This window comes from Hyperolius riggenbachi, chromosome 12 (assembly GCF_040937935.1).
Source record: "Hyperolius riggenbachi isolate aHypRig1 chromosome 12, aHypRig1.pri, whole genome shotgun sequence".
Classification (NCBI taxonomy): Eukaryota; Metazoa; Chordata; class Amphibia; order Anura; family Hyperoliidae; genus Hyperolius; species Hyperolius riggenbachi.
In genome coordinates this window covers 101,430,713-101,451,878 of record NC_090657.1, presented here as the reverse complement: position 1 = coordinate 101,451,878, position 21,166 = coordinate 101,430,713, and the positions used below count along the sequence as shown (strand labels likewise).

The 21,166-nt window shown below is 44.7% G+C and overlaps 1 protein-coding gene across 1 annotated transcript in view; it reads right to left on the bottom strand.

Annotated features, from left to right (window-relative positions):
• The window catches only part of RAPGEFL1 (Rap guanine nucleotide exchange factor like 1), a 131,555-nt gene extending 110,697 nt beyond the window's left edge, over positions 1–20,858 (bottom strand). The window contains exon 1 of the mRNA XM_068264590.1: positions 19,421–20,858. Within this exon, the coding sequence (XP_068120691.1) occupies positions 19,421–19,811 (391 nt within the window). The 5' untranslated portion in view covers positions 19,812–20,858. The remainder of the gene's footprint in view (positions 1–19,420) is intronic.
• Positions 20,859–21,166: the final 308 nt, after the last annotated feature.

Genomic DNA, 21,166 nt, shown 5'->3' with positions numbered 1-21,166 from the left:
TCCTGACATATTAAGCTGTATATGTACCAGTGTCTGCATCCCTAACACACTCAGCTTTAAGGGTAGGAACACACTAGGCAGAATCGCATGTGCGTTTTTCATAGCACAGTGGAAAATGCATATGGGATTCTGCCTAGTGTGCTCCTACCCTTAGGAATCCAAAATCGGCATCCCTGATGAATCTAATGTTATGTGTGGCAGGTCCTGCATTTCCTACACATTCAGCCACAGCATTAAAACCAATGAAATGTGACATGGGCAATTATATCTCTACAAGGCATCTGCAATGGATGGGATATTTCACACCGCAAGCCAACAGTCAGTTCCTGAAGGTGATGTGGTGAAGAAGGAAAAATGGGTAAGTGCAGAGATATGAGTTAGAATGACAGGGGTCCAGTTTTCATATACAGATGCCTGGGCCAGTGCAAGGCAGGTGTTGTGGAGTGTTCCTGGTAAGCAGTTATTAGTACTTACCAAAAGTACTCCAACATCTGAACAACTGCTGTCCCGGTAACAGGGTGATGGGTGCCCCTGGCTCACTATGCCGCTGGGGGCAAATGCTAGCTTGCCTAGTCTGATCACATAGAAAAGCTACTCAGGCTAGGTTCACAGTAGAACATTGCGCTGTAAAGTTGCAACACAACATTACAACGCAACAAAAAGGTAGTAAAGCAGATTAACGCTGCATTACCGTTCTATAATATAGGTACAGTAAAGCATTCAGTCAATGAAAAGTATACTTTACTGTACCTGGTAGTAACATGTGCATTTAGAGGTAACGCACTGCAGCAGTGTGCTACCATAATGCTACACGTTACAATGCAATGCTAATGTCGCACTGTGAACGTCACATAGAGTTTTAATTGCATTGCAGTAAGTTGCTTTATAAGACTTTATAACGCAGCACTGCAATGTCTTACTGTGAACCTGGCCTGAAACACAAACTGCTGAAAACATTAACACTGGCTATGAGAGGAAGGTGTCACAACACAGTGCACTGCAGCTTGCTGCGTATAGGAATGCAAGTCAAAGTGTCCATGCTGAACCCTATCCATTGCCCAAAGTGCCTAGCATTGGTATGTAAGTATCAAAACTGGACCATGGAGGAATGGAAGAAGGTGTTTTGTTCTGATGAATCAGGTATTCTATCGTCTTATGCTGGAATAGCAAGTGCAATAATTGGGAGAACTAACTCACCACTTAAAGGACCTGAAATATTTGCCGCTAATGGCCTGATGCCAGATACCACAAGACATCTTCAGAGGGCCTGTGGAGTCTTAGAGACGATTAGTAGGGCATACACAATACTAGGCAAGTAGTTTTAAAATCTTGCCTGATCCGTATATATATATATGTGTATATATATATATATATATATATATATATATATATATATATATATATATATATATATATATATATATATATATATATAGAAATGTAGAAAAATCTGGACTTCTTATCTACTTAGTCTGTACCAAACTATATACATATATACATGTTACATTAATGATTCTCAAAATGATAGTTTATGATCATTTTGGGTAACAGTTTACTTTTATTTCTGAATTCCCAACTCATGCTTCCTTATATGTATAAAACTCAACATCTCTCACTTATTGGAATATTAGAGTCTGTATCACAATCATATTTCCTGGACTTAAATTTGGGTTCCCTAACATATCCAACCATACACTGTATGTATTATCCAGACTCTGCATCCCTGACTTATTCAGCAATACATGTATCTGGCATTCCTGACTTATACTACACACCTCTGACATATATATATATATAGTCATGTATATACTAGACTCTGAACCCCTGACTTTACCTAGGTGTGGTTCCAGAGAATTTCTGGCAGATTATAAACTGGTGCGTTTTTTTTACTGAGTGAAATAATAAATGTCACTGTAATATGCCAGGTTAATGGTTAGATGTGTAATGGTTAAGGGCTCTGCCTCTGACACAGGAGACCTGGGTTCCAATCTCGGCTCTGCCTGTTCAGTAGCCCAGCACCTATTCAGTAGGAGACATTGGGCAAGTCTCCCTAACACTGCTACTGCCTACAGAGCGTGTCCAGCTCTGGCGCTTTGAGTCCGCCAGGAGAAAAGTGCGATATAAATGTTCTGTGTTTGTCTGTGTTTGTAATGCATGCACAGCACTAGTAACGAGGATGGACAGGTCCTTATTCCATGTGGCCACATTGTTCCAGGATTTCCCAGTACTGAGCATAAGATAGGCAAACGACACAATGTTTTAATCAAGTAGCTGTTCATTGAATGCTACAAAACAGGAAACAAACCGAGAGCCCACTATAGTGTAGTATATAAATGCATAAAAGTTATTCAAATGTGTGATGAATGGAATAATACTCACAAGTGTGGGTAACCTCAAAGGTAACCACTGTGTGAACAGGTGGGGAGAACAAACCTGACCCCACTAGCATTCAGAAGTCACTATCGGTAGTGTGCTGGAAACACAGTGTGACAAACATCCTCCAAGAGTGGAAATTAATACCGTACTTCGATAATCGCTACAACAGAGACACCAACAAGTATAAAATACACCAATATCAGTTTCAAAAGAGAGATAGCGGTAGACTTATTTACCCAAGAAGGACACAATCAGTCTAATTCAAAGAGAAACAACTTTATGTGGGTATAATGTCACTTCACCTTACGATGCGTTTCGCAAGGGAAAAAAATATGCTTCTTCAGGCAAGAAATATAGATGGGAGTGTGTTCTCATGTAGAAGCAAAAAAGCTGGGCACGCACATCCAGTGCAAAAATATATTAAATAGTTAAAGTATACAAGTTGCAAACAGGCTACAGTATCTTTAAAGGAGAGAGGTACACGTCGTGGGGAGGATTGGTCAACAGCTGTTTCACGCCAAAGTGCTGTGGCGCTTCATCAGGACATCTGAACATATGTGTAAAATCCCCTTAAATACACTTCACATACCCATTAAACATCATTAGGTAAATTACCTACCCCAATTATACAGCAGGTAGCACCAGATCCAATCCCTCTCAGATCAGATTCTGATTGGAGAGAAATTGATCGATTTGCCACATCAGGTGGCAAGCTATTAGTGTGTGGCTTGCTTAACTCGTGGTGCAGTTAGAATTAGGCTTGACCTGCAAGCCACAATTAAACATTCAGACACCACAACAGCTGATGTAAACATGGCGGCCTGCAGAGGATGCTTCATTTTTGTATACCATCAGTAGAAATATGTGGCTGAAAGAACCAAATGGTATAAAAACAGTGATGAAATAAAACTCCTTTGCCAATCATCTGTGTCTCAGCGGAGTTCAGGGTTCTCAATGTTTCCCAAAGTGTGCAAGCTGCACTAGTGACATACTTCCTCAGCCTGGCTGGTACATGACAGTGTTCAGCCTCTGAAAGAAGGACTAGAAGAAGCTCACTTGAGGATACTTCTCATCCACAAAACATCACTGTGATCCCTCTGCTAGCTGGCAGCTGCCCAAGACAGAGCTCATTCTCTGCATGACAATATGCTCACTCTAGTGTCTGCTAGCAAGTACTAGGAAGAGAATGGTGCTTTATAGCAAGTACTGGAAATACCCACTAGTGTTGCTTCTTGTAGACTTACTGGAGAGAAACTGGTGTATCTCAAGTCATAGAAATGCGACAGTACAGCTTTCAGTCTGCTCGGGCTAAAAGGCAAAATCTATATATATTAAAAATTGTTCTCATTGAATCTTGTGTAGCTCAAACATTCGCTGTATACAAGATCCTGTTCTGCCTTACCCACATTCCTTCATGAAGGCTCTCTCAGTGGAGCAAGTCAGAAACACAAACTCTTGATTCACCTGAGGGTGTAGGTAAGGAGCTATGGGCCCCAGTGAAAGTTTTACATTTGGGGCCCCCCAAGCAAGCACTCTATACATAACAATTACTACGGCACACCAAAACCTGCCAAGGACAACCACAGTGTCAGAGGTGCATGAAGGGGATGGGGAATAGTTTGTTAACCCCTTGCGTATGGCAGTATCGGGCCCCTGAAGGACCAGAAACTGCTGATACCAAAGAACAGCGCCTCACGATGAATCGCTGCATATACTGGCCAATCCCACCTGTCACACCGCTCTCCCATTGCTGCAGTCCCCTCTCTCTGCCATCTCTATGACAACAGAGCTATGTGAGCAGGTTAGGAACTATTTTTATTGGCTCCTGACCTTGTCCATCAATGTAAGCCAATGTGATTGGCTCACAGTGATGACAGGATCAGGCGCCAATGAAATCGGCTCCTGACCGGCTCACACAGCTCTGCTGTCATACAGACAGCAGGGCGAGTGATCTGCGGTGGGGAGAGAGTGATGCGTGCAGTGGTAGCATGCGGCAGGATGATTGAAATCTATGCCCTGTCAGGAATAACAATATCAAAACAGGGAGTATATTTCAATTATCAAGCTCCGTTAGCAGTTAATGATTACTACTATTCACAGCATCTATAGAAGTGATTATTAACAGCACAGAACCAATAAAGAGCTAATACTGTGGTTGAGGAATGACCCCTCTATTGCTCAAGGGCCCCGGTGCAGTGGCAACCTCTGCATTCCCTATTGCTAAACCACTGGTTAGCATCTTTTTAGCAATGGCAGCCTCCATATATTTATTAAGACAGAATCATATAGAAAAACTAAAGTGAGGTGAATACGAGGGCGGCCAAAACCTTTTTCCCATTCAATTAGAAAAAATGTGGCTATCATGCTTATATTGTAGCCTCCCTAGTTTCTGAGTCACATATACAAGAAGCAGCCATTGTGGGTTTATTACTCAGAAAATATTAGGAGAGTCACAACAGTCAGGTAACTGGACTTTCCGAAACAGAAACAAAAAAGCAGGCTAAAGCCAAGTACAAACATCCAATCTGGATAGGCCAATTTTACCTGACATGTGGTCGAAGAGATTACCTATAAAACCTGTTCAAGTATATAAAATTCCTACCACATGGAAGTGGCAAGACTGGATAATCAGGGTTTGATGTATGTGTATATATCGGTTCCTACTTGTTGCAGAAATATACTCACTGGGTACATTTTTGCAAGCTCCAATCAGTGCAGAAAGACGTTTCTATTGTTACAAATTAGGATCCGCTTCCACTTGTTTAAAAAAATGATATGTTTGCCACATTTCGGTAAACAGAACGCAGAGTACTACCTGCTCTGTTTTTCGGGATGGAGTAGATGTGTTGCCATAGCCGCCTATTGTGCAGCGCATCCTACTGCGGATGGGAACGCACTGTGAAAACAGAGTGGTCTGATACTGAATTGTCCACTCTACTCTGTGCTGAATAGACCCACTGCTAATGAGAACCGAGCTTTGATCTGCAGTGGAGTAATTTCCCTGCACTTTATTAAGAAATACTCATATTAGCTGATGGCTCAGCGTTGCCCGGGTATGTATTTGGCTGGTGTCAACCACTTTTTCTAACCCTAACACACAATTACTCAATTACCTACTTTTCAGTCTTTGGCATCAACAATTTGCATTTTAATGAAACAAATCTGATTGGCTGTTTGTGGCTCCACCCCTTTTTCAGAATTTGAACCCTAGTCACCAAATGGCCAACTGTACCAGGTTTGAGGCTTGTGCCATTAACAGTGCAAGAATGGCAGCAATTAAATATTCCCCTTTAAAATCAATAGGTGAATTTTGATTGGCTTTTGTAGGCTCCACCTACTTTTCTGAATATTAATCCCAGTCACCCAGTGACCAACTGTGCAAACTTTGAGAACCCTGCCATTAACAGTGTAAGAATGGCTGCAGTTTACAGTTTCCCAGTGAAATTTGTATTTGTCTCCACCCACTTTTTGGCTATGGGGATAAAAAGTATAATATATGTTGTTCCAGGTAATGTACTACAAACTTTCGCATTTATAATATTAGTGAGATTAACTGTCATCTCTGCTTTTTGCACATCTTTAGCACCTCTGCCCACCTCACTATGTATAATTTTTGCATTGGTGCCCAGGTTTCTAGCTAACTGATATTGTTTATTGTGATTTTTGGACCATGTTGATAATCCTGATGTATATTGTTGATTAGAATCATGTATAATTACTGGCCCCACCCCTTTCACTCTTCTGGATGTTTTTAGTTAATTTTAATATGTTGGGGTTTTTTTTGCATTTACAATAAAGATTGTGAAATCGATTCATTCTCTAGGTTGGCAATAATATGGGATATAGCAAAGAAATGAACAGCGCTACTTAAAAACAGATGAGTGCTTACCTGCAGAAAAGTGCACACCCCACTCATGGGATTCAAATACACAATGAGCACACACATGACCTGTCTACCACTTGGAGGATGTTAGTTTCACTAACAATTTGCAATTTGTTAGGTACTTGTCCCTCCCACTGTCGAAGAAGTCTTTCCTCCATGGGAGGGGACCTAACACTAACTAAAACCTACCTATGCATATGCATAGCCTGGGCGCGCTACCAGTAAATTTAAATTTAAGAATTGCGCAGAAAAAGTGGGATCAGCGCATCACCAGGCCGCCTCTGGATAGCCTCAGCTCAGAGATGCGCTGAGCCCCCCCAGGAACTACAAAACGCACCTTGAACCCAAACAGAGGCTCTGCATATACACCAAAGAAAAACTATCAAGTGGGAGCAGCTGACCAGAATTAAATCAAACATAGCAAAGAAATGAACAGCGCTACTTAAAAACAGATGAGTGCTTACCTGCAGAAAAGTGCACACCCCACTCATGGGATTCAAATACACAATGAGCACACACATGACCTGTCTACCACTTGGAGGATGTTAGTTTCACTAACAATTTGCAATTTGTTAGGTACTTGTCCCTCCCACTGTCGAAGAAGTCTTTCCTCCATGGGAGGGGACCTAACACTAACTAAAACCTACCTATGCATATGCATAGCCTGGGCGCGCTACCAGTAAATTTAAATTTAAGAATTGCGCAGAAAAAGTGGGATCAGCGCATCACCAGGCCGCCTCTGGATGGCCTCAGCTCAGAGATGCGCTGAGCCCCCCCAGGAACTACAAAACGCACCTTGAACCCAAACAGAGGCTCTGCATATACACCAAAGAAAAACTATCAAGTGGGAGCAGCTGACCAGAATTAAATCAAACATAGCAAAGAAATGAACAGCGCTACTTAAAAACAGATGAGTGCTTACCTGCAGAAAAGTGCACACCCCACTCATGGGATTCAAATACACAATGAGCACACACATGACCTGTCTACCACTTGGAGGATGTTAGTTTCACTAACAATTTGCAATTTGTTAGGTACTTGTCCCTCCCACTGTCGAAGAAGTCTTTCCTCCATGGGAGGGGACCTAACACTAACTAAAACCTACCTATGCATATGCATAGCCTGGGCGCGCTACCAGTAAATTTAAATTTAAGAATTGCGCAGAAAAAGTGGGATCAGCGCATCACCAGGCCGCCTCTGGATGGCCTCAGCTCAGAGATGCGCTGAGCCCCCCCAGGAACTACAAAACGCACCTTGAACCCAAACAGAGGCTCTGCATATACACCAAAGAAAAACTATCAAGTGGGAGCAGCTGACCAGAATTAAATCAAACATAGCAAAGAAATGAACAGCGCTACTTAAAAACAGATGAGTGCTTACCTGCAGAAAAGTGCACACCCCACTCATGGGATTCAAATACACAATGAGCACACACATGACCTGTCTACCACTTGGAGGATGTTAGTTTCACTAACAATTTGCAATTTGTTAGGTACTTGTCCCTCCCACTGTCGAAGAAGTCTTTCCTCCATGGGAGGGGACCTAACACTAACTAAAACCTACCTATGCATATGCATAGCCTGGGCGCGCTACCAGTAAATTTAAATTTAAGAATTGCGCAGAAAAAGTGGGATCAGCGCATCACCAGGCCGCCTCTGGATGGCCTCAGCTCAGAGATGCGCTGAGCCCCCCCAGGAACTACAAAACGCACCTTGAACCCAAACAGAGGCTCTGCATATACACCAAAGAAAAACTATCAAGTGGGAGCAGCTGACCAGAATTAAATCAAACATAGCAAAGAAATGAACAGCGCTACTTAAAAACAGATGAGTGCTTACCTGCAGAAAAGTGCACACCCCACTCATGGGATTCAAATACACAATGAGCACACACATGACCTGTCTACCACTTGGAGGATGTTAGTTTCACTAACAATTTGCAATTTGTTAGGTACTTGTCCCTCCCACTGTCGAAGAAGTCTTTCCTCCATGGGAGGGGACCTAACACTAACTAAAACCTACCTATGCATATGCATAGCCTGGGCGCGCTACCAGTAAATTTCTGCGCAATAATATGGGATAGTTTTTTTAAATAGGGTTTAACGATTGGCTGTTCATCCTAAGCACATCCCGGGGGGGTTCATTATAATTAATTGTAGTATGGTACTCATCCAATTTTTATTTTTTTTATTGTATGTACCTTGGTCCAATTTACAGCAAAGAATCAGATAAATGCAATCATATTGGCAGAAAATAAACTTCGTTGATGTCAGAAATTGACTGTGACTGATTCTAATGGTGATCCTTCCATGACAATTTAGTAGATCATAAAAAGATCGGTTGTGATTGGTTGATAATCAGTTGGCAATCAATTTCCGATTGCATTTATCTAATCGCTGGGGTGATTCTTCACTGAAAATTGTACTGTTAGTGGGCACCTTAATGTCCAATATACTCAACGAGATTTTCTGGCAGATTTACTGCCAGATTGATTATTTCCAATATGTCCGATCGATTTTACCATTGATTTTCCCTTCACTTCTATGGAAAATCGATTGGAAAATTGATCGGCAATCAGATCAGACATGTTGGAAAAAAATCGATCTGGCAGATAAAATCTGCCAGAATATCTCATCGTGTTTACCAGACATAAGCCAGACTGGGCAGCAATAGCAAAGCAGATACGGCAACTGCCAAAGTAGGTTTACTAGGTAGAAAAAACTACAGACTGGAGATGGATGAAGGTGTGCTAAAACTTTTTGGCCATACCCACTTCCCAATTCTGAGCCCAATTTTGTCACAGTAGCTGAAAAGAGCATTGTCTCTACTATAAAGTGAGGATTTGCAGGATCTTAGTGCTGATTCTTGAATATTTATTTCAGATCATCGATACAACCAGTTCAATAAAAAGCTTGACATTTTCAATGTGAGGGCTTGGGGCCATCCTGAAATTCTTGTTGCTACTGAAAAAAAATCCCAAAAAGTGTACAATGCAAACACTGGGGACATTTATCAAGAGTGTCTGAGACAAAATATTAGTAGGTTTTTAGAAATCTATGCAGAACCGCCTCAGTCATATTAAGAAATCGCTAAATAGTGCAGTTTCCTGCTTAAACTCTTAGGAGTAGGAGGATTTAGGAAGCCGTCTCAGGCAGTGCAGTGTCTGCACTATATGTAGAACTGCTATTAAGCACTTCTTAATCTGCAGCCGTTTATGGATGAATTTGCACTTTTCTTAACTGTAGTGCAGTTCTAGAAATCCACACTAAACTGTCACTATTAAGTAGGTTTTAGGAATCTTCTTACTGTCACACAGAACAGTTCCTCTGCTGGTTAGAACTGTTTAAGAAGAAAAACCTATCAGTAATGCTTTGATAAATCCGGCCCACTGAGTGTTAGGTGCCAGTGACACTCAGCCATGGAGAAGTGGAGTGCCAACTTTTAGCATGGAGACTTTGAGGCCAAATACGTGGCAAGATTTGGGAGGCCTTCAACAATGTAATCTCCGAAAACTGATAGGAAGGACTTGGAAATGCCAGTGTTTCATTGTAGTACCCATTGTTGGATTTTAAATAAATACATAAATTCCAATCAAATATCTACTCTTCTACATGAGAAAGTAGAGTGCCACTAACTGGAAAAATACCGCCACTCTCTCACTAGAACCCTGGAAATCCTTGTTAAATAAAGGCCTTAAATTAAGTCAGATAACATAAAGATAGGGGCTGTCTCATAAAATGAAAATTATGAAGCAAATGGATGAAATATTTGAATACAGTGCAGGTTAACAATTGAACTTGAATTGAGACTCTCACAGGACTCCAATGCGTGTGAAGAAGATCTCTGTGGACAGTTACGGAAATGTTATACGAAGGACTGACGAGATCATGGAGATGTTTGCTTAACTATTCACAAATTGCTTTTGACAGCACTAAAGATGTGCATTTTTTTCTATAAGTGGACCGCAAAATGTACAACCACAAAAAATGTAAATGAAGACAGAATGCAATGATCTGCAAATCATTTAAACCCTATATTCAATCTGAAAAAGTTAAAAGGCAACAGATCAAGCGTTGGAACTAAGAAACTTTGTTGTTTTATTTAAAAATATGCTCATTTTATATGCAAAGCTGGAAACAAATTTAATAAAAGAAACTCATAATAAAATAGGTTAATTGTCGGCAGCAAGTTTGTAACATGATAAGGTATAAAAAGAGCCTCCCAGACAGGGCCGGGCCGAGGCAGAGGCTGGAGAGGCTCCAGCCTCAAGGCGCAGTGTAGGAGGGGCGCACAATTCATTCAGTTGTCATTCCCAATTGTGTTTGAAGCAGAAAGAAATAGGAAAAGGGGATACATGGCAGTGACTGCAAGTCAGATAACTAGAGATTAAGGTATTGGGAAGGTTGGGGGCCCTGGGGCGCCTCTTAGTCTAGTAGCAATCAGTGTGTGACGACTGGGGGGCAGGAATGGAGGGGCGCACTTTGGTGTCTCAGCCTTGGGTGCTGGAGGACCTTGTCCCAGCTCTGCTCCCAGAGAAGCAGAGAAGTAAAAATGGGGAAGGGTACACCAATCTAAAACACATTTCAGACGATTTAAGAATAATGCTCCTTGACTTAATAGTGCATAAAACAAGGGATTTCATCATCGACAGTATATAGTAGACAATATATACAGTAATATCCACAAATCTGTAAAATCAGGAGAAAGCTGAACATGAGGGAGAAGGCTGAAAGCCAATACTGAGTGGCTGTGATCTTCAGGACCACAGGCAGACATAATTCTATATAATTCTTTATCGGAAATAACTGCATGAGCTCACAGTCTGTGGACAGTTTGTCACTGTGTTCATAAATTCAAGTTAAAACTCTGCTATGCAAAGAAAAAAATCATGTAAAGTACCCCTGAATCTGGGAAAAAAAAATATTGAATGACCCCCATGATGATAGCTTCCCTTCCCTTGAGTGTCCTGAGGAATGCTTGCTTTCTCTCTGCAGTCGTGGTTTAGAACTGCACCTGCGCAGTTCTGAATTGCGCGGCGCAGTTTGGGGGAACATCTTTTATAAGTATTAGACTGATGGCTCTTGTTGAATGTGAAGAGGAAAAGGGACAAGGAATGAAGGGACACGCAAGGACAACGAGCAGGAAACTCAGGAGTGGGTAATCTAGCCCACCATTGGGGTTCATCCATTTTTTTCCCGGTTCTGTTTGAAATACGTTGATTGTTCTCACTTCGCAAATAACGTTTGATTTTAAGTGTACACAATGCAAAAAATAATAACAAAATGAAAAATAATGAAAAAATACTAGCTACTTACCTAAGAGGAGGATCCTGCAGAGGCTTCTCATGTCTTCCTAGCCCCCACCGTTGCCACATGTGGACCACAGATAAAAAACTGAAAACAGCTTGGAATTCTGACCAAGAACAGCACTCCTCTACATACATAAGCTCAGCCGTATTGCATGAGTACAGCCACACCTGCACAGTAAGCAGTACTCGCGTAAGCAGGTGCGGCTATACTCGTGTGGGTGCAGCATGGCCGTGCTCGTGCATGAAGAGAAGCGTGGTGGTCGCAATCTTCAATAGGGTCAGCTGTGGTGGTCTCAAGGGGGTCACAGGAAGCCTGTGGAGGATCCAGAGCAGGCTTTCTCAACCAGGGTTCCCTGGAACCCCAGGGTTCCTTGAGGACTCTGCAGGGGTTCCTTGGCATTTTACCCCATCGTGGGGGAAGTATAATAGAGCACACTATAATAGGTGGTACTGTAACAAGAAGCACTAAATTGGGGGGTCAGGAGACAGTATAATGAGTGGCAGTGTATTAGCAGCCTAACCTACTTAAAGACCATGCCTCCTGAAAAATAAATGTAGGGGTTCCTCGAGACCAAAAAATTGTTTTCAGGGGTTTCTTGAGATCCAAAAGTTATTTACAGGGTTCCTCCAGGGTAAAAAGGTTGAGAAAGGCTGATCCAGAGGCTTCCTTCTGCTTACGTAAGTATCTAGTTTTCTCACCTTATCATCGCCTCAGGGTTATTTTAAAGAAAAATAATACATTCAAAAGAATCATCAAGACACAAAACCTGCATTCCAGTTCAGCAGATGTGATGTCATAAAACCAAGCTAAGGCTTACCAGTTCCAGTTGGGTTCTAAACCAAAAATACAACTAAAGGCAATCGAGTACTTTTCCACTGGGCGTGATTTGATTAGATTTGGTGGTAAGTGATTTTCTGTCAATGTCCGTTTTAATTCGCCAATAAATCGTTAAAAAACCCAAAATGCAATCAGACCATGAAAACAATTGTTCACACTAAAATTACACCAAAAAGGCACAGAAAAAATGCATGGTGTAAAATAGAAAACTCAAAATTGCATTGCAGTGCATTTGTGGATTCAGTGGAAAAAGTCTCTTAGAAGCAACGCCATGGGGCCCAGTGCGTCCACTACCAAATGCTAAACTCAGCCCTACACCACGGCACACACTCTGTGTACTACATTTACGTGTAAAAAAATAAAAAAGAAGAATCAGCTTACAAGAGTATCATTTATTCTGGAACTACAGAAGCAGTAAAAACTGCAAACTCATGTCATCCAAAAGCAACCAACACAATCATATTTGAATGTGCAGCACATTTTAATATAGATGTATCTTGTAACTACATCCCCTCCCAACCTGCTAGGCTACAGCCTTTTTGTCCTTTTGAAACTGTCATTCCCATAAATCTCAGTGGCTGATTATATCATCAAAATCCTAGGCGTTTAGTCACATGACCAGCTACTGTACACATGCATTTAACTTGTTACTGCCCATTTCCACTAGGGCTGTTTGTGCCCAAATTCACACGCACAGGAATATGGGTCTAGAATCTCAGCCTATTGAAATCAATGGTCTGCTTCCGAATTTTCGTGAGCGTGAAAAAATTCTGCACAACCCGTCCGAAACCCCATAGCCCTGCATGGCACAGCTACAGGGATTCAGATGGGTAATCGACGTAGACAAGTGCCGGCGTCCATCTCGTAGACGGACGGCGGGCACTAATGGAAACCCACTCACATTTCACTTCATGTTTACTTCGAAGGAGCAGCGGTAGCTCAACAGCCCATAGCGCTGCACTGCATCAAATAGTAAAAGGCTGCGGTTCAATGGATTTTATTAAAAATCAATGTGCAGTGTGTGGTAGGACTCAAACCCTCTCTGATCAGATTCAGATCAGGGAACGATCGATCTGTTTCCCACATTGGATGGTAACCTATGGTGTATGGCCGTCTTAACGCTAAATACACACACAAGATGGAACTCACCAAGGCAGCCATTTGGAGCTGCCTTGGCTAGGTACAGGTGTACCCCAAGTATGCTAAGAGATCCAGCACAATGGATCTTCACAGTGCACCTGAGACGAAGGGGGGGGGAGTAATTATACATACCTGGGGCTTCTTCCAGCCCCCTCCAGGCTTATCACTCCCTCATTGTCCTCCTCCTCCTGGATCCTCTGCAATTGGTACCGGAAACTCCTCCAGTCCGAGACGTACTGCACATGGAGAACCAGGCCGCGCGTGTGTTTCCTCCATCATGCTCCCATTCCCGGCAGATTTCTGCACCTGTACAGTACTGTACTGCAAAGACCCAGAATGCTCCCAGCCACGGGAGCGAGAAAGGAGAGTGCAGGTGGCCAGACTGCACCTCCACCGACTGGAGGACTTTTCAGGGTCAGTTGCAGAAGAACCGGGAGGCAGAGGAGGACGGCAAGAGAGCGATAAGCCTGGAGGGGGCTGAAGGAAGCCCCAGGTAGGTATCATCTTTTCCCCCACTTCGCCTCAGGTGCACTTTAAGCAACAGCGAAGCACACTGATCCCTCCCTGACCCAGACTGCCAGAAACCGCTCCGCCATTTGCTGTACTGTTGTCCCTCCTCTAAAATAATAAGAGTATGGGTCGCTTTGATATGCCAAAGTAACACATCTGTCCATTACTCATTCTCATTCCTCGCTTTATCACCTGCAGGATCATGCTTCCCCACTTTATCACCTGCAAAATCAAGCTTCATCCGCATAGCTGTTGTTTACAGTGTGCACACCTTAAACAACAGCTGTGTGGGAGCGCATATGACAGAGACTGATGCTACACTGTGACAATAACTAAAGTTTTGGACTAGCCTGTGACACTGCCTGAGACAGGGATCACAATGTGACACGGCCAAACACCAGGAGCAGACTGTGACACTCCCTAAGACGAGAGACACACAATGGGGCATATTTGAAGGACCACTACAGTGAAAAAAGTAAGCAGTTAAAACCTGACAGAAACAACAAGTTTTGGACAAGTCCATTTCCTCATTGGGGATTCTCGGGGTTTTCTTTGTTTTTAAAAGCTTTTCCTGAACAGCAGTTCCTAAGTCTAACTGCCAAAATAGTATGATACCAGCCAGCCTCACTAACAGCAGTTAAGACTTAGCAACTACCATTCACCAAAAGCTTTTAAAAGCAAAGAAAACCCGAGAATCCCCATGAGAAGATTTACTAGTCCAAAACCTATCGGTTCTGTCAGATTTTATCAGCTTACCTTTTTCACTATAGTGGTCCTTTAACATAACAAATACAAGGAAAACTGGAGCCGGACTGGTCCAACAATGAGCAGATGTCCAGATAAAGGACTTTGGTTTGTTGCTCTGAGATACAGCACCAAATATGCACCTGTTTTGCACTAGATTTGCTCCAATTTTCCTTGCATTGGCTTTCATAAATCTTCCTATGTGACACTGTCAAGGGGCTGCACAGTGATCCTGCTAAAGATTGTGGTCCCACTACGACACTGCCAGAGTCTGATGCCACACTGTGACACACTGAAACTTAGACTGCTCACGCTGTCAAACTGCCAGAGGATGGGACCTATCTGTGTCACTGCCACACACCACACTGTGACAGTGCCAGAAGTCTGAGGCCACACTGTGACAGTGATAAGAGACTGGGACAACACTGTGCCACTGAGAGGCAGACCAGACTGTGACATTTCCAGTGTCAGTCTACATTGTGTCAATGCCAGAGACTAGAAGTAACTCTGATAAGGACTGCAGCTGTGCTCTGACACTAACAGAAACTGCAGAACACATTGTGACGTTGACAAACTGGACACACTGTGACATCAACAAATACTGTGACTTCCACTCTGGAACTGGACACACTATGGCACTTAAGGTGACTGGGGGTGGTGCACTATAACACTGACGAGTGGAGCTGCATTGCAACACCACACAATGGGCACAGTGTGGTGCTGATAGAGGCTGGGCACAGTGTGGTGCGGATAGAAACTGGGCACAGTGTGGTGCTAATAGAGACTGGACTAAGTGTGGGGCTGATAGAGACTGGACAATGTGTGGGGCTGATAGAGACTGGGCACAGTGTGGTGCTGATAGAGACTGGGCACAGTGTGGTGCTGATAGAGACTGGGCACAGTGTGGTGCGGATAGAAACTGGGCACAGTGTGGTGCTAATAGAGACTAGACAAAGAGTGGGGCTGATAGAGACTGGACAAAGTTGGGGGCTGATAGAGACTGGGCACAGTGTGGTGCTGATAGAGACTGGGCACAGCGTGGTGCTAATAGAGACTGGCCACAGTGTGGGGCTGATAGACACTGAGCACAGCGTGGTGCTGATAGACATTGGGCCCAGTGTGGGGCTGATAGAGACTGGGCACAGTGTGGGGCTGATAGAGACTGGGCACAGTGTGGGGCTGATAGAGACTGGGCACAGCATGGTGCTGATAGACACTGAGCACAGCGTGGTGCTGATAGAGACTGGGAACAGTGTGGTGCTGATAGAGACTGGGCACAGTGTGATGCTGATAGAGACTGGGCACAGTGTGGTGCTGATAGAGACTGGGCACAGTGTGGGGCTGATAGAGACTGGGCACAGTGTGGTGCTGATAGAGACTGGACAAAGTGTGAGGCTGATAGAGACTGGACAAAGTATGGGGCTGATAGAGACTGGGCACAGTGTGGGGCTGATAGAGACTGGGCACAGTGTGGTGCTGATAGAGACTGGACAAAGTGTGGGGCTGATAGAGACTGGACAAAGTATGGGGCTGATAGAGACTGGGCACAGTGTGGTGCGGAAAGAAACTGGGCCCAGTGTGGTGCTGATACAAACTGGGCACAGTGTGGGGCTGATAGAGACTGGGAACAGTGTGGTGCTGATAGAGACTGGGCACAGTGTGGTGCTGATAGAGACTGGGCACAGTGTGGTGCTGATAGAGACTGGGCACAGTGTGGTGCTGATAGAGACTGGGAACAGTGTGGTGCTGATAGAGACTGGGCGCAGTGTGGGGCTGATAGAGACTGGGCACAGTGTGGGGCTGATAGAGACTGGGCACAGTGTGGTGCTGATAGAGACTGGGCACAGTGTGGGGCTGATAGACTGGGCACAGTGTGGTGTGGATAGAAACTGGGCACAGTGTGGTGCTGATACAGACTGGGCACAGTGTGGTGCTGATAGAATCTGGGCACAGTGTGGGGCTGATAGAGAATGGGCACAGTGTGGTGTTGATAGAGACTGGGCACAGTGTGGGGCTGATAGAGAATGGGCACAGTGTGGTGCTGATAGAGACTGGGCACAGTGTGGGGCTGATAGAGACTGGGCACAGTGTGGTGCGGATAGAAACTGGGCACAGTTTGGTGCGGATAGAAACTTGGCACAGTGTGGTGCTGATAGAAACTGGGCACAGTGTGGGGCTGATAGAGACTGGGCACAGCGTGGTGCTGATAGAGACTGGGCACAGTGTGGTGCTGATAGAGACTGGGCACAGTGTGGTGCTGATAGAGACTGGGCACAGTGTGGAGCTGATAGAGACTGGGCACAGTGTGGTGCTGATAGAAACTGGGCACAGCGTGGGGCTGATAGAGACTGGGCACAGCGTGGTGCTGATAGAGACTGGGCACAGTGTGGGGCTGATAGAGACTGGGCACAGTGTGGTGCTGATAGAGACTGGGCACAGTGTGGTGCTGATAGAGACTGGGCACAGTGTAGAGCTGATAGAGACTGGGCACAGTGTTGTGGTGATAGAGACTGGGCACAGTGTGGAGCTGATAGAGACTGGGCACAGTGTTGTGGTGATAGAGACTGGGCACAGTGTGGTGCTGATAGAAACTGGGCACAGTGTGGGGCTGATAGAAACTGGGCACAGCGTGGTGCTGATAGAGACTGGGCACAGTGTGGGGCTGATAGAGACTGGGCACAGTGTGGTGCTGATAGAGACTGGGCACAGTGTGGTGCTGATAGAGACTGGGCACAGTGTGGTGCTGATAGAAACTGGGCACAGTGTGGGGCTGATAGAAACTGGGCACAGCGTGGTGCTGATAGAGACTGGGCACAGTGTGGGGCTGATAGAGACTGGGCACAGTGTGGTGCTGATAGAGACTGGGCACAGTGTGGTGCTGATAGAGACTGGGCACAGTGTGGTGCTGATAGAGACTGGGCACAGTGTGGAGCTGATAGAGACTGGGCACAGTGTTGTGGTGATAGAGACTGGGCACAGTGTGGTGCTGATAGAGACTGGGCACAGTGTGGTGCTGATAGAGACTGGGCACAGTGTGGTGCTGATAGAGACTGGGCACAGTGTGGAGCTGATAGAGACTGGGCACAGTGTTGTGGTGATAGAGACTGGGCACAGTGTGCTGCTGATAGAGACTGGGCACAGTGTGGTGCTGATAGAGATTGGGCACAGCGTGGTGCTGATAGAGACTGGGCACAGTGTGGTGCTGATAGAGACTGGGCACAGTGTGGTGCTGATAGAGATTGGGCACAGTGTGGAGCTGATAGAGACTGGGCACAGTGTCGTGGTGATAGAGACTGGGCACAGTGTCCTGCTGATAGAGACTGGGCACAGTGTGACACTGACAAATTTCAAAATTCAAATTTCAATCACAGGAAGCACCTGAATAGTTACTGTAGATGAAATTGACAGTTCCACCTTCAGACCATAGTAAAGATGAGACCTGGCCATACAGTTTCATCTGATTCTGGCTTCTAGTGGATTTATAGTTCACGTCTGAATGTCACATTCAAATGTCACTTAAACAAAAAGGTGATTGTTTCAATACCTTTCCATTCACTTAATGACTTACATTTCAAGTTTCTCACCTAGTCCATGTAGTCATACAGTGACACAACTCTTGATGTCATATCTGCCAGTAAAAGCTCTACAACACATCATGGTCTTCTTGCAGGTGCCAAAAATAGACCAGTGTTTACCATGGCTCATGTGACAACAAAAATCAGCCCATGTGGCACTGTACAGCAATCCACTCTCAGAACTAATCAAGACAAAATTCCAAAAGCCAGGCGGTTCCTCCTGAAATCATTGGAACCTGTATGTAGGCCTGCTAAATACTTTAGAATTTCATAACCATGGTTAATTACAGACAGCCAATGACAATCAGGCCCACAAACCAGAGATTACCACCAGTTGGCCAGGTTCTCCTGTGTTAGGTGTGGAGAGGAAGTAAGCTAGCCAAACACATACATGGTCTGTCACTGCTTATCATTGGGAGAAATATTTGTGTGAACTTACCAATCTACCGAGGGATTGGTTGTGATACTCACTAAAATAACTGGCACCACATTCCAAATCCAAAGAACAAACACAAATGCTTGTTGCACGTCGACACTATCTATAGGCACTTTAAAGGAAACCTGTAGTGAGAGGGATAAGGAGGCTGCCATCTTTAAGAACTGTGCAGAAGCCATCAATTTATCTTGACTGGTTTTCCATACTAATACTGAAATACAAACACTGCATGGACATGCTGATCAGGTCTTCCCAATAAAAATGTCTGTTTCCATATATCTACCACTTCAAGTTTCTTTAGCTTGTTTGATCCAGTTTATTACTAGTGGTAGAAGCTCAGAGTCTTGGCTTAATTACCTGCTGGCACTCTGTGGTCTGACAGGTTCCTGAATTCTACATGCATCTGTAAACCATTGATGTAGGTCATAGTCTGAACCCAGGACAAACAAAAACAGACCAGACTGACACATCTCTGGTGCCAATAAAGTCTAAGTTGGTCTTTGCACCAATCACACTATAAGAGACAGTACGATAAATAAAAAGTCATACATATTGCCATAATACAATCAACACTGGAAATTCTGTTCTCAAAGATTTTATTGCCCACTTACCCGCAGCATCGCTTAGCCTTGGTGCAGTTAGTAACTGGTCCAATACCCTCCCCAGGAGGGCCTCTGGAGTATCTGGAGCAAGCAGCGGCCCAGGAGGAGAGAGTGTCCATCCACCTGACCCTGGTGGTGGTGTTACAGGTTCTGAAGGTGACAGTTCATCAGATGAAAAGGACAGAGGGGACCGCAGTCCATCTGGCAGTTCTAAGCAGTCATGAGAAGGTGTGGGTGCAGCACTGGGGTCTTCTTCACATTTCTCCCCACCAGAAGAGTCTCCTGGATTGTCCCTTAAGAATGAGGGCAGGATTTTGGAAACACTTTGTCTCCGGTGGAGGTGCTTTGGACCTGAGAGATGGGAACTCTGCTTCTTTAAGAATTTCTCCAAAGGCTTCATGGTTCAAGGGACAAAAAAAGGTATCAAACTGGACAGAAAAGGGGGCTGAGCCCCCCCAAAAGTACAAGGCACTAGAAGATAGGAGATCTGCTGTGCATCCCTATGGGCAAACCCCTATTTTTGTTAAATGGCTATATAAAAAGGTCGTATTTTTATATGTATGAGGAGAGGTCACTCGGAAGAATTCAGGGAATGCCTAATATCCCTTCATGATGCAGGAAGCCTTGGGCCCCAAAAATGAGACCTCTAACAGGCTGAAAAATCAATCAGTATAAAATGAAAAAAAAAATTGAGATGAGTGAGAAAAATGAAGAGACCAGCTCCTCGCTCCAAAATAAAATAGTAGCAGGATTCCCCAGTTGTGGCAGAAGAGGGCTCCTGGGGCTGGGAGTAATGAAGTGGGGGCAGTTATCAAGGGGAAATGAATTGGGTTGGTGATGTGAAGCAGTGATACTCCCCGAGGGAGAAGCAGGGGGGATGTCTCCCTCTAATCAGATGACAGTCCTCTCTCTTCCTCCTCTCCCGATGTCTCTTCCCGCAGCCGTCTCTCCTCCACAGCCTCAGCCGTCTCTCTGTGCAGCCAGCTCTGAGGAGGATGTCTAGTCCTTGCTGGCCGCCTGTCTGATTTCCACCTGCCAAGGATCAGCCCCCTTTCTCACCCTATCTTCTTTCCCAGCCTGTCTCCCTTTTTCTCCCCCTGTCTGCCCCTCTTTTCCTTGTCCCCCTCCTCCTTTGTTCCCCCTGGCTTCCCAGAGGAGGGAGGAAGGCAGAGGGAGGGGGTGAAGGGGGGATGCTTAATTAAAAGCTGTGAAACTGACAGCAGGAAAGCCGTTTGCTGGCAAGGAGGTGTGTAATCCCTCAGAACGCTCCATGTTCCAAGCCTAGGTGCAGCCAGCGCTTGGATGCGTGCAATGTGGGGGGCGTGCGATCTGCGATGTACCCTGGCTTGTAAGGAGGGTCTCCCAGTAAAGGGGAGGAGGTTCCCAGTCCCACGCTGATGAGAGGTCCCTGGATGTGTGGGGGAGGCAGGGACAGGGACTGCGTGCAGGCGTCTGTCCCCTCCCTCTCTGCTGCCCTAATCTCTTATCTCCACCCTGAAATTTACCTGCTTCCTCGACGTGTCACTGTATGCACCTCTTCTGTAGCTGTACCTGGCTATTATGTCCTTCTGAATGTACCCAGGGCACTGAGGACTGGTGTCATCAGACCATCTTCTCTCTATCATTGTAGCTAAAGCACTAGAGGAGCCCTGTTTCCATTAAAGCATCTAAACACTAGAGGACCACTGTCCTCAATGTCATTGCAATTAAAGCTGTATACAGAACCGATGTTCTGGTTTCTATCGTTGCTAAAAC